This window comes from Notothenia rossii, assembly GCF_949606895.1.
Source record: "Notothenia rossii genome assembly, chromosome: 3".
Lineage (NCBI taxonomy): Eukaryota > Metazoa > Chordata > Actinopteri > Perciformes > Nototheniidae > Notothenia > Notothenia rossii.
Window position 1 is genome coordinate 27,955,572 of NC_136901.1, and position 13,447 is coordinate 27,969,018.

The 13,447-nt window shown below is 40.0% G+C and overlaps 3 protein-coding genes across 3 annotated transcripts in view; 2 read left to right on the forward strand and 1 right to left on the reverse strand.

Annotated features, from left to right (window-relative positions):
• dennd4c (DENN/MADD domain containing 4C) overlaps positions 1 to 4,473 on the forward strand; it is a 22,385-nt gene extending 17,912 nt beyond the window's left edge. The window contains exons 4-10 of the mRNA XM_079671137.1: positions 6 to 72; positions 553 to 751; positions 835 to 1,083; positions 1,503 to 1,620; positions 1,858 to 2,014; positions 2,127 to 2,191; positions 2,727 to 4,473. Coding sequence (XP_079527263.1) covers positions 6 to 72; positions 553 to 751; positions 835 to 1,083; positions 1,503 to 1,620; positions 1,858 to 2,014; positions 2,127 to 2,191; positions 2,727 to 2,863 — 992 coding nt within the window. The 3' untranslated portion in view covers positions 2,864 to 4,473. The remainder of the gene's footprint in view (positions 1 to 5; positions 73 to 552; positions 752 to 834; positions 1,084 to 1,502; positions 1,621 to 1,857; positions 2,015 to 2,126; positions 2,192 to 2,726) is intronic.
• A 666-nt stretch (positions 4,474 to 5,139) lies between these two features.
• Positions 5,140 to 7,892, forward strand: cdca9 (cell division cycle associated 9). The gene is made up of 10 exons (XM_079670428.1): positions 5,140 to 5,370; positions 5,470 to 5,601; positions 6,120 to 6,160; positions 6,242 to 6,293; positions 6,393 to 6,448; positions 6,608 to 6,669; positions 7,089 to 7,172; positions 7,286 to 7,367; positions 7,547 to 7,633; positions 7,746 to 7,892. The coding sequence occupies exons 1-10, from the start codon at positions 5,259 to 5,261 to the stop codon at positions 7,788 to 7,790; spliced, it is 753 nt and encodes a 250-aa protein (XP_079526554.1). The 5' UTR covers positions 5,140 to 5,258; the 3' UTR covers positions 7,791 to 7,892.
• A 194-nt stretch (positions 7,893 to 8,086) lies between these two features.
• On the reverse strand, positions 8,087 to 13,129 carry plin2 (perilipin 2). Its single transcript, XM_079670427.1, has 8 exons — positions 13,040 to 13,129; positions 12,771 to 12,817; positions 12,025 to 12,220; positions 11,655 to 11,737; positions 10,687 to 10,960; positions 9,808 to 9,986; positions 9,534 to 9,650; positions 8,087 to 8,867 (listed from the first exon to the last, which is right to left on the reverse strand). Exons 2-8 carry the CDS (start codon positions 12,798 to 12,800, stop codon positions 8,430 to 8,432), a joined length of 1,317 nt encoding a protein of 438 aa, XP_079526553.1. The 5' UTR covers positions 12,801 to 12,817; positions 13,040 to 13,129; the 3' UTR covers positions 8,087 to 8,429.
• Between the last annotated feature and the right edge of the window lie 318 nt (positions 13,130 to 13,447).

Genomic DNA, 13,447 nt, shown 5'->3' on the forward strand with positions numbered 1-13,447 from the left:
ACCAGACCTCCTCTCTTTCCCTGAAGAGGAAGCTCGGGAGACTCCGGATAATCAGCCTGGAACACTTAAGAGGTACAAACCAATCAGAATCAGAAACAGGTTTATTACCAGCTAGGTTGACACGTACGAGGAATTTGACTTGATGTCATGATGCATACATAAAAGTAAAAAAAAAATTAAAAACACAGATCGAGAACTATTTTAAGAAAACTATAATAGCATTAATAAAAATAATAAGAAATATAGTCAAATATAGCATATAAATAGAATGGAATAACATATATGTGCAGTAATCAAAATAACCAATATTGTGTGCATTAATGTAATGCATAGAGTCTATGATGTGGCTTAGGTAAAGTGTCAGTGGGGGGGCCGGGCCTTGTTGATGAGGCTATTAGCAGAGGGGAAGAAAACAGACAAACAGCTTCATGTAAATCAGGGTTCATTTACTAAGGCTACACCAACGTCATCAACACGTGCAAAACATGCAATTTTGTTGACGAAAAGGTACAAGACTAAAATACAAACCATGCCTCTCCGATGTGTTCTTAGTCTGGTTCCTGAGCCGGTGCAGTCGGACCCCTTAGGTCTCCTGGAGCACCAGGCGGCGGGGAAGCAGCGCCGATGCAGCGGGACGTCTCTGACGCGCAGCAACAGTGTTGGGGGTCCGCTGCAGAGCCTGGACTACTCCCAGAGACCCGGACACGGCGTCTCCACCACCAGCCTGCCCTGCAGCCTGCAGGAGGTGTCGGTCAGTGCTGCTCACGTCACTAAATAACCCCACTGTGCTTAAATATTTGTCAATTTAGTAAATGATGAGTGTGTGTTTCTCAGGATGGCATGGGGACTAAACGCCCGAACCCCAAGCCCGTGTCCGTCCCGTACCTGAGCCCCTTGGTGCTGCGCAAAGAGCTGGAGACGCTGCTTGAAAACGAGGGAGACCAGGTGATCTACACCCACAAGTTCCTCAGCCAGCACCCCATCATCTTCTGGAACCTGGTTTGGTATTTCCGTCGTTTAGACCTGCCCACTCACCTCCCTGGACTCATCCTGACCTCTGAACACTGCAACAAAGGAGTGCAGGTGAGACACTTATCTCTTATGCTAGGGCTCTTCTTCCCATTCCATAACAAGTATTCATTTAATCCAAGTCAGGATCTCTGTCAGGAGCTAGTAATTAGGCTAAAGTTGCTCATGATAGCTCAGCAGAGAAGTAACAGAACGTTTGTACTTCAACTTTCTTTGAGGACTTCATTATTTTTTAGGTCAAACCTCCTCAGGTGTTATTGCATCCAATTTTTGTTTTGCTAAATCAGAAATGAATGAAATCAGGATTTAGTGGAAAAACTTAACTGACATTTCAGTAGTGGATTAAATTACATTTCAAGATTGTTTTAAAAGGTTGGTGTGATCTTTCCCAAACAAGACATTTAAGACGGTTGAGATGTCTTTTAATGCTCTATTTGTCAGTAACATAATAACTCAATTCTTTATGTTTTCAGCTGCCCTTGACATCACTGTCCCAGGACAGTAAACAGGTTTACGTCCAGCTCCTGTGGGACAACATCAACCTGCACCAGGACCACGGGGAGCCCCTCTACCAGCTCTGGAGGACCCTGTGTGAGTGTCCCCCCCTCCTGTATGAGACATTAGTGTAGTGCTTGACATCCCTAAACACTGTATCAGACTTTTTGATGTTGTTTTCTGGTGACTTTTTTATTCTTATTTGTAGAAAATAAATCTACCACTAGGGGGAGACAGAGACAACTATTTGATACGATGTCAGTTGGTAGGAAAACTTCAGTGTTCTTACTAAAACGGATAGAATACAATTATTTCTGATGTGTTTTTTTGCAGTGGAGAAGAAGGGGACGCTGGCCCCCACAGACCACCAGGAGATTCGTACCCTCCTAAACACAATTGTTCGTAGCATTCAGACCAACGACGTGTACGGGCCGATCAACCTGCTGATCCGGGAGATCAAACGGCGCCCAGAGGGATTCAAACGCCAGAGGTCAGACTTTATTCTGTGTCTCTTTCCGAAACACTTTCTACAAAGCATTCAGACATTTATGTTCTTGATATCTTGATGAATCTCTCATTTGTGTGCCTTGTAATTCTCCCAGGAGTATCTATAGAGAAATAATGTTCCTCTCACTGGTGGCTTTGGGGAAGGAGAACATCGACGTAGGTGAGTGAAATCAACCAGATACATCGTGCTGGCAAGAGTCCCATCAGCGAGAACGTCTCTTGCACAATCTTTTTTAAATAATTAAATGGGTAGCTGGTTTAATATTTCTTTCTCACTGTCCTTAAAACTTCAGCATCCATTTATAAAAGTTGCTCTGATGTCCTTAGAGGGCAAACCATTTTTATTTATTTTGTGCATTGGATCAAAAATAAATCCAATTTGTGAACTTTGAAGAAAGAAAATGCCCCTTTTTAAAGGACGATTACAACTTTTGTCATTGCGTTATGGGGTCTAAGTGTCCGGACTTTATTTTAGATGACAGGAGCCAATGTTTAACTTAAATAAAATAACAATAAACTTGTATTCCGTATGCATTACCACAGCCAAATTAGAGTGAAATAAATACATGAAAAGGTCGTAGGGATTAAAAAGTGTAGATGTTTTACTTTAACTCTAACTAAGCCAGAAACAGTTTGCTCTCTTTTCTTACTTTGTGAATCTTCCCTCCCTCTCTCTCTTTGCTATGTCCCTGCAGAGGCCTTCGACAGAGAGTACCGCCTGGCGTACGATGAACTGAGCGAGGAGCAGCTCAAGTCTCTGCACATAATCGACCAACCGCCCAGCCCCAACGTCCAGTGGTGCCTCAAATGCTTCGGAGCCCCCGTTATCTGATCACAAAAAAACCTGACTGCAGCAGGGAGGAAAATGATTTTGTATCTAAACCCCTCCAATCGCCTAAAACACGGTACCTTTTCTTCTTCTTCTTCTTCTTCTCCTTGTCTTGGAAGATGTCATTTCTTTCTTTTTTTACAACCTCTCTGGAGCTTTTCATAGACTTTCCAAGCGGCTGCTTACAGGTGGGACTGTTTCTGTAAAAAGGCTCCGACACCTGCAGTGAATCTTCTGGGACTAGTTGTGTTTCTTTACAGATGGTGTATAGAATAATGAATCACTGTACAGATGTATTGACTGCCTGTGTGGTGTAGACATGTGTCTGTTTGTGTGTGTGTGTATAATCACGCTGTCCCGCTTTTTGCCCACTTTGCTTGAATCTGTTCCCAGATGAGTTCTGACGTTTGAGACTGTGTACATACCATGACTGTGCACTTTCTACCCACAAAAGCAAACCCAGGTCCACCTGTCTTTTTGTACATATTATTTACTTGCAGGGGGGAAATCTAAAACCAGGGTTGCCTATTTTTTTTGAGAGGCAACAAGTCTTGATGCCTTGACTTATTGTGTCCTGAGTCTTAATGAATGTTAAAGTTTGTTTCATTGCAAATGCACAAGCTCTCTGTCCGTGTAAATATGCATTGGAAGCACACATGTAAATGAGGTGGACTGAGGACAATCACTAACATTCTGCAACATTCCAGATGCCCTGCTAAAAAAGTATTATTGATCTCTGCAACAACACTTGTGTGATTAAAAGCAGCCGATAGGAGGAAATTAAACAGAGACAGAAAAGGCATGCCACACTATGGATTGCCACACTTTAAAATAGATACTTGTTCTGGGAGCCTCAGTGATGGAGCATTTTCAGTTTTTAATATCTGCATTTTTTTAACCGTAACATACTTTACTTCTTCAGCTAACATGCCTTATTGTCATGTTAAATTCGAGCTGTGTCGGGGCTATTCCTAACCCTAGCATAGAACCAACCAATGTTAAATAAATGTTTTAATTGGCTATTGTGTTAAATATGCTTTTATGGTTTACACACAGTAGCTCAGAGCTTTATAATACTGCAAAGGGCTTCTTTAGGAATGCTGACGCTGTGTTGAGAGAGAAATCATTTCACAACATGACATTCCACTAAGTGCCCGGAACTGTTGGAAATGTAGATGGTCCTATTGTAGACTAGGGAGAGCGACTTGTACAGAAGTGATTAATATTTGCACTGCATAGATTAAAACCTTGTTTAGACCCAGGGTGAGGATGAGATGACATCACCTCAAATATTCACAATTGACAGTAGTTTTTCCTCCAAAACAAATGAAATTCTCAATTATTTATTTTTGTATCATTGACATTTGGATTGTAGATGGTGTAACTTCAGATTTGTATGACTAACAATCCCCCTTTCCCCTTTTAATCTGTTTAAGGGATCCCTCCCTGTACGGACTTTGTAAATGTGGCCTCCTAATGGCAGAGGATGTACAGAAGAGACTGTTCTCTAATGATAGATTAAATGATCTCTTACCGTCCTGTGGAAAGGAATTTAATGTCTACCCTTAAGTGCGCTGCAATAAATGAGTTTGTGAACTGATTGAAAAATTAAATGTGTCCATTTTGTGTCTCCATGCTGATGAGGATTTATATTTGTCGGCATTAGAAGCTGGGATGTTATTTTGCATTTATTGTGCTATTTCTAATAAGTAAAATAAATAAAGTATTTCCATGCTGTGTTGCGTAATCTCCCTTTGTCCTTTTATGTTCCGCTTCTAATTCCATCCCAAGTAAATCCTCATATTCTTTCTTTCTTTTCTCCATTTCCTCCATGGACCTCTTTCTTTATCTTGTCCTCCATCACTTGTCTCATGTCTCTCATCTGCAATTTGGCAAGGATTAATAATAAAATCACTGCAAATTAAAATTATTGTGTCAAATTAGCTATGCAAAAGTGATGATCACATTAATAATTGTTATCCTATAATATATATTAATCTGAAATGGGCCATTCTGCATCATTAGTGCTTTTGGCACAAGGAGGTTTTGATATGTGTGTGTGTGTTTAATTATTTACATTTTTAATGATATTTAATTTCAAAACATGAATGTTTCAAGGCTTTTCAGTTTAGGTATTTTTGTTGTACTATCACTTGTTGAATTGAAATGCACCAATATGAAATATGCACCGTGACACCGTGATATTGAATTTCAATATCACCGATTCCATAATCGATAAACAAAATAAAGGCTAAACGTATGCTTCCGCCACGCAACGTAGATCTCACCTGATTAGTTTCCGGTGAGCGGATGAACATCTCAATTAACTGTTGTGCGGTAACAGGTGTGCAGAGCGGTTGCATTCGCAGGCTGAACTCTGTGAGGACCAGACCACAAGATGCCTTCGAGGCGGGTAAAGAACCGAGGATCCGACCCAGCTCAAGTGCGGCAGAGCCGGGAGATGAGACACCGGAGACTGGCTCTGTTTATCCAGCAGTTTGAGAAAGAAGGTTTGGCTGAGACTGCTGCTCAAATGTCAGCTTTACATCCTCCAGTTGTCCCTGCTCTGCTGCTAGAAATGGCGAACCTTTTTTTAATCTTCCTTTCAGCACAAGAGCGTATGAACGAGTTAGAAGCCAAACTTGAGAACATGTTGGCCACAGTGGATAAAGTCTTCAAAGTGGAGCTAATGAAGGTTCCTCTTGCTCTGCAAAAAACACGAATTGGGGAATTATTTAGCGGTGAGTCTTCAGCATTCTTAAGAACCCACGGTCTTTTTGTGTTCCCATAACATGTCCAAGATGTCCGTGTGCCAGGCTAACATGTGACAGAACTAGTTACATTTCAGGATGTTTTTTTTGTTTTGACAATGTCAGAAATGTGTTCTTTGTTGTCTATTTAACCTAAATGATGTTCCCCAAAATCTCCCCAAAAGTAGAAATTTGTCCGGGTTCTTTTGGGATAAATTGACTTCCTATGATGTTAGACCATAATATATTATGTATTTCCGTCATTCCGTCAGTGGTGTAATAATGTATTGAATTTAAGTTAGATTTTGGGGTACTTTATTTGAGTATATCCATTTCATGCTACTTTTATCCTACATTTTAGAAGCCAATATTGATGCGAATACATTTGTACTTCTACTTGTATGCTGGACTTTTACTCGTAACGCAGTATTTTTACACTGTAGTATATCTACTTTTACCTAATTAATACTTCTTTCACTACTGATTTCCATCCCCCTGTATTCTTTTAGAGGAGGACTTCTCAGCCAGTGACGTGTCAATTGCCATGAAGGTGAGTTTAAGTCTCACCTGCTGCCATCTTGAGTTTTGTTTTTAATATAATAGAAGTAATCATTATTAACTGATGTTTCAGAATGAGTCCCTAGAGATTCACCAAACCCTCAGGAGGACCCACAGTAAAATAGGTACAATTGTTTTCCTATGAAAAATGTTTATTTTGATTATGAAATGAAATGAAATGCAGTTGTTTGAAATTAAACTTAAAGCATCTTCTGTTTTTGAAGTACAATCAACTGACTCTGGCTCACCAGTCCTGAAGCCCTCAGCCAAGGCTTCCAAGGTAAGCAGTTTATCAACTAATATTTGCCAAAAAGAGGGGGCTAACCGTTTTTAACCTCAGTTTCATATCAAATATTGGTTTGCTTTTAAATATTATTTCGAGACAAGTTTTGGTATCCACAAGATTAGTCTAAACATTGCTTTTTTCCTATATTTTTAGGGAGGAAAAGTAACAAAAAAGAGCAAAATGTTAGTTGGAAGTAACAGCACTGGAAATGTCAGGTAAGATTTGACGTATGGTTGTGCGAGGTACTTATCCATAGTCAGTATATCACACAATAGATTGACATTTGGAGAAATCGACTAGAGTACAAGGATGAAGAAAATGTATGTGGATGAGGCCAGCAGCAAAATCTTATTAACCCACATAAGAACTACCCTACCTACCTGATGTATATTTAGATTTGAAAGCCTTGAAAGGCGCCTATATAAATAAAATGCATTATTATTTTTTTTGCTTTCCCTGGCTAAAATACAATACACATTGTGGTACTTGTACTCATGTTGTCTCCAAACTGCCATCTTCTGTATATAAACCTCATGCTGTATAACCATGCTTCAAACAACCTTTATTTATTGTGTTGTAGTGTTTGGTAAATGAGTATTTATTTATGCATTGACACTGCCTTTATTTTCTCCAGGGTTACCCCAGCATCTGCCACGAGAACTCAGAGCCTCTTGGCCAAGAACAACGAGCAGACCCGAGCAATCAAACCAAAACTCAGGTCTGTTCCTGTCTGCAGTAGAGCGGCCATGTTCTATAGCCTTTACAATGCAGGCATGGAGATTGTTTTTATTTTCAATAATTGTTCTCGTATTTTAATGGATTGTGTCTCAGGTCTGTGGTCTCTGCTGGAGATCTGCACTGTTCCATGGCCGGCTCTGCTGCACACGTCACTGTCACCACAGCACAGGGACAGGTACTCTACACTTTGCACCAACTGGAAAAAGGCAACGCTGTGTCCTTATTTTTGTTCAAAGAAAGTGAATTTAAACCAAGCCTTCCTTACCCGAGGAGACTTTTCAGTTTTAATGTAAGAGCTAAATATACCTGGATTATGATCTGATCCACTAACTTGTATGCATGTGTTGTTTTCAGGCCCTCTCCTTTTCTGAAGAGACGCAGGATGACATTGACGTTGACCTGCTGGATGACGTAGCATTGTGCCAGTTTCGGAGGCTCACGGTAGTACTTTTAAATTCAACTTACTGTGTGATGAGTTCTCATTTTCAGAAAAGGTTAAAAGCTTTGTATATTGCTAAACCTTTGAAAAACATCATTCTTTCTGGGTTTTCAGAATTTGATGGACAATCTGTTGAGGCGAAGGCGCTGCCAGCGATAAAGATCAACTGACCAGCACTAGTTCAACTGTTAATGTATTATGAAATGAGTCTAACAGTTTGTTTTTAAATTTTAATAAAGCTCATCTTTTTTTTATTCTAAATGATTGTCATTTAATGATCTAGTCAGTAGAATGAGTAAATGCCCTTCCCAATTTCAAAATGTATCAAATACATGGATGCAGAGAATAGAATTTGATTAACTTAATTTGCATTGCTAAGATGTAGATGGGGGTGTTAAAACATGTGAGAGAATTAAAGGCATAGCAAAGAGGTGAAAAAGATGTACTTTACTGGACATGATTAGGATTTTTATTGTGGATAATTGTGTAAAAAAAACTTGAGATCTTGCCGTGTGTATTTAATGAATAGGTAAATATTAGCCATTACTTTGTCGCCTCTAGACTAGAGAAACAAACGCAAATTCAGATGTTTATTGTGAGGGGAAACAAGCTAATTGTAATATTAATTCCAGTAAGTTTATGTAGAAAGCACCAGATTGGGGAGCAAATCAAATGCAATTTTAGCAATCATTACACATTTAAAAAAACAAAAAGTATAAAATAGCATTGACATGGAATTAAGAGAGTTCAATCTTTGCCTAAAAAGCTAAATATGCTACTTAAAACATGAATGCATTTCTATCGCTGATGGGACTGCAGCGACTCCATCTCCACCTCCATGGGCTCCTGTCGCTGTGATTGGGCGTAGGCAGAGCTGGAGGACGAGGCGCGTGAAGCCGCTGTGTGAGGGGGCTCCGGGGCCATGTGGGAGTAGAAGGGCCCGACCAGCCAGTTGAGTGGCGTGTTGTTGACCAGGTAGTCCATCACGTTGTCCAGGGAGTCCTTCATCCGGCCCAGCTGCACCCTGCTGGTGCTCAGCACGCTGTCAGGCAGGTCCCTCAGGGTGGAGGCTGCACTGAAGCTGCCGTATACCTGGGAGGCGGAGCAGCTCAGGGACAGCGCCTCCTGCTGGATGTGGAGGGGGAGACCCTGCAGGCCGGAGACCAGGCCCAGGCAGGTGGTCTGGAGCTGCTGGGTGAGGGAGCGGGCCAGCGTGAGGGTGCGGGACTCGATCGCCTGAGAGGAGGGGGAGGGACAGGGACAGATTTACATCACTTGACATACTTTACCTTCAAGAAACAAGGGAGGTGCAAGGTTGTAATAGTTTTGAATTGAATAGGATTTATTTTAGTTCAGACTTTTCTGTATGTCAGTTTTCAGGTTTAGTTTGCTAGTTCAAGTTTATATCTTTAGTTTAGCTGTAGTTTTGTGTTTGTTATGACACTATCTCACTAGCATGTAGCTACACAAACATAGGTGTAGGAATGGCCATAACATTAAACTCTTTTGATTTGGGAATCAACTTGAGTTGCCCTTAATTACCAAATGTGGAAGATAATAACTTTTAGAGTTAAGTTGAATAGTTAAAAGGCATTTGATAAATCATGTTATTAATTTTGCAAGACTATTTTATAACCAATAGTGATTCATTTTGGAGCCTTTAAGCAAAGCTCAATCTGCTTGATGGTCAAGTCTGTGCAGTTTCTGTGGTCTTATGTCCGGAGAGCTGATGTAAAACCCTGGCCAAAAAAAACTATTTCACAGAAATATCAATACTTTTCTTTTTCTTAACAGGATAATGCTTTAATTTAGTTTACTATAATAACCCTGTATATTAACCCTGGTGTGGTATAATCCATAAAATAGACGGATTAATGTGATCTCGTTGTGTATTAGTGTTACCTCTGCCTCGTGACCGTTGTGCTGGTTTGGACCGTTGGACTTCCACACAGACTGAGAGTTCAGCTTGTTGTTCACCATCTGGGTAGCCCCGTCAATATTCCTCCTGCCATATTCGATCTAAAATTTTTTTAAAAACATACTTTATTAGCCTCTCACCATAAGCAGTAGAAGAAATGACTTTATAAGCCACAGTTGTAGAAGATTGTGTGTGTCAAAGGACATTTGTCTTTATTGTAAAGTGTCTGAATGTATGACTCTGACTAAAGAGACCCACCAGGTCGACGGTGGAGTTGAGCTCGGAGATGAACTGCACGCTGCGCTGCTTGCGGTCTCTGATGTTGGCCAAGGCTCTGGTGTACGCTCTCTTCCGGAGTTTGGTGGAGAGGGAGCCCAGGCGGACGTAGTAGCTCGCCTCCTCCCGGTCAAATCCTGTCACAGTTTCTGCCTCCAGCTCTGTCACCAGAGAGGGAACATCAAAGTTAGGTCACACAAAATCTGATAACAAGTTATTTTATGATTTTTGACAGTGTTGCTTCTCTACTGAATTGCGTGCTGGAAATGACTGTAGTTTATTGCAATGTAGTTATACACCTGTCAATTCCTTTAATAAGATCCATTGTTTTATGTTATACATTTTTTCATGGGATGCCATAATTCACTGTGAACAAGGACGGCTTTAATGATTGAAAAACTGGCCACTAATACAGATATTCATTCTCAGAAAAGTCAGATTGTCCTGGAAACTGGTTAATAGGTGACCCTTCATAAAGCTACTACAGAGCCTTAAGCCTTGATTGCTTTTTCAATATATATCTATTGATGTAATTGTTTTTTACATCCACTTTCTAACCATTAACATTACAGACTGTTTCCACCTCCAAAATATTGTAATTTATTTTCAGAAAAAAGACAAAATGCACAATAAACAAAGTAAAAGATCAATTCGACTCAAAATGTTCTATTTCTATGTCAAAGTTGATCTCTATCATGAATTATTTTGGACAGTCAGTGTTTAGTGAGATTCTGTATTGTAAAAATAAATCTGAACAGCCACTAAGAGGTGATAAATTATTGGACTTTTCACCACGCCAGTTAGAAGAAAAAAGGGATGCCTGTGTTCAGTGTGTAGATTAGTAGTTGTTTGTCCCCTCACCCAGCTCGTCCTTCGTCAGAGGCAGGTACTGCTCCACCAGGCTCTCAGACGTGCTGAGGGCGGAGTCCACGCCGCTGCTCACCATCCGGGCCACTCTGCTCTCCAGCACCGTGCTCACACTCACACTGACCGCAGCACGAGTCTTATCCATCCCATCACACACCGCGCCCCGCACACTGCTCAGAGTGCCCGACACGGAGTCCTTGGCCCCGGACACTCGCTCCGTCACCACCCCTGTAGCCGTGGTTACCACATCCTTGGCACTGGAGATAATCTGGGCAAGGAAAGAGCAGTGGAGGACGTGACTCAGGACAGATACGACATTGAGCAATTTATGATTCTCTAATCTGACCTTTGACTCATGTTGCTCATTCAGAACAGCTCATACACAGGTTAATATAGGTTACTAAAACTCAGCTTGGAAAGTAAAACTAAGTGTGAACAATGTAATAAAAGACTGTTTAATTACAAAAATGTACAGGAAATGTTTTAGCCTTTTATCAATTTGGTCAAATCTATTACTTGATCAATTGCTTGTTTGTATTTAAATGTTTCTAAACGTTCTAAATGTTACGCCAGACATACACTCCCATTCAATATATATTTATATATTTTCCATCTCCACCTCCATGGGAGGATGAGGCACGTGAAGCCAGTGTGTGAGGGGGCTCCGGGGCCATGCGGGAGTAGAAGGGCCCGACCAGCCAGTTGAGCGGCGTGTTGTTGACCAGGGGGGCCTTCATCTGGCCCAGCTGCACACTTAATTTCACTTTCCAAGTTGAGTGTATATATATATTATTTTTTTAAACAAATGAATACTGAATCTAATCGAAACTCAAAAAAAGCTACTTTGAGACAAAAGATGTTCGACCAATACTAACTAAACCTTACCAAGCTGAAAACTGAATTAAAAACAAATAATTAATATAAAATTAAATATTCAAAACTATTGTGACTCTTGTTCATACCTGCTCAGATGGCTGGTGAAGAATTGGCAACGTCTTCTCGATTTTATCCAGACCTTTGCAGGCCAGGTCATTGGCAATGGCAACTATAGGCAACAAAAATGTAGAGAAGTAAATAAGCTGCTAAGAGATTATAAATGTAATCTGAAAATACTAGGGAGAAAAGTGCTTAAATGTTTTTTTTAAGTAAAAGAATTAGGGTAATTCTGAGTAAACACAGAAACTAGGTGAAAGATCATGGTGAGTAACAGCCTGATGTGAACTTCCTGTTTCTCCTCTGTGTGACTCAGCTGCACTAAATGAATCCATCAGTTTCAGGATTTGTTTTGAACTGCTACACACTTTGTGATGTATAGTGAAAGAGGTTTCGTACTCTGCGGCTCCAGCTTGTCGATGATGGGTGAAGCGGTGGTGAAAGCCACAGAGGTGATGGTGCGCACTCCCTGCTCCGCCGCCTCACACACACTCTTTAAGTAAGGGTGTGTGTCCTTGGTGTTGGAGTACACGCTGGACACCAGGCTGTAGGTTGAGATCACCAGAGGAAGGCTGGTCACCCTGTCCACCACACTCTGAGAGCAGATACAGAGAGAGGAGGCTTAACATACTTAAACAAACAATTAACTCTGTTTTAAACTTATAATATAACCTGATGTTTCTAAATTGATTATACAGGTTGATTAAACGATCCACAGAAAAATCTTGATGACTGAGTTATTATTATTCATTAATAAATGTTGCTTTTATTATCTATTTTCTCTGTTTCTGTTCAATACCAAGATAAATAAAATACCAGTGGGCTTTGGACTGACAAAACAATACATTTAAAATAATGAAATAATTGGAAGAATAATCAACTTATTGCAGCCCTATTCTCTATTCCAATTCGTTGTCAAATAATATTTTTTTTAAAACGTAGAATATTTCATACTTTTAAAATGTAAAACATGTTTGTTTTAAATTTAAATATTGAGGCTTAAACCATTTTCATCACTATGTAGGCTATTATAACTTACATTTGTTGTTGCTTTGCTTCAAAAGCAGTTTTTCCTCCAGCAAAATATTAACTAGATAAGCTCAATAATAATGTACCGTAAACAGTATTTATTATAATAAACTCACCTGGTTAGAGATAACTGCAGCTGCTTCCATGTCTGCTAAAACAAAACCTACAGAGAGAAAAGATACTATGAATACGGTGTGTTCAAAATAAGAAACAAATGTATTAACCCAATCGAATAGGCTACTTAACAAAAGTGAAAAGTCCATTACTTCCGTATTACAGTCTGTCCTTAAAACATTATTACATGTCCCGTACGTTTACATAAACAACGGAACTATAGTGAGAAAGCTCATAAATAAACTTTAAAGATATAAAGGTAGAGACTCACCGATAGTTTTAGTTCGTCAAAACTGTAAATGAGCTGACTGATGAAAGTGTGAGGCGACAGCAGCTGTATTTATGTAGTGCTGTTATCGCGAGATGTGACGCGGCACAGTGACGTCAACGTCAGTAAAGTTTCTGGGCCAAAGGTAAAACGGGTAAAAGTTTAGTCGGGGAAATTCCTCTCAGGCCAGCCGTCACGTGGACAGCGGTCATATTTCTGAAAATGTCATAATCAAGGGAAATGTTTCTGTCTAATGAGGATTATTAGGGTTTTTAAATGTGGTCAATTAGGCCTACCGGTATTTGAAAAACATAAATTCATCCATAAGCAACAGCTTTTAACTATTGATAGTTAGTACATTTCAGAAAGCATTTGTTTATATATTGTTAATGCTATAAATGCTAAATTGTC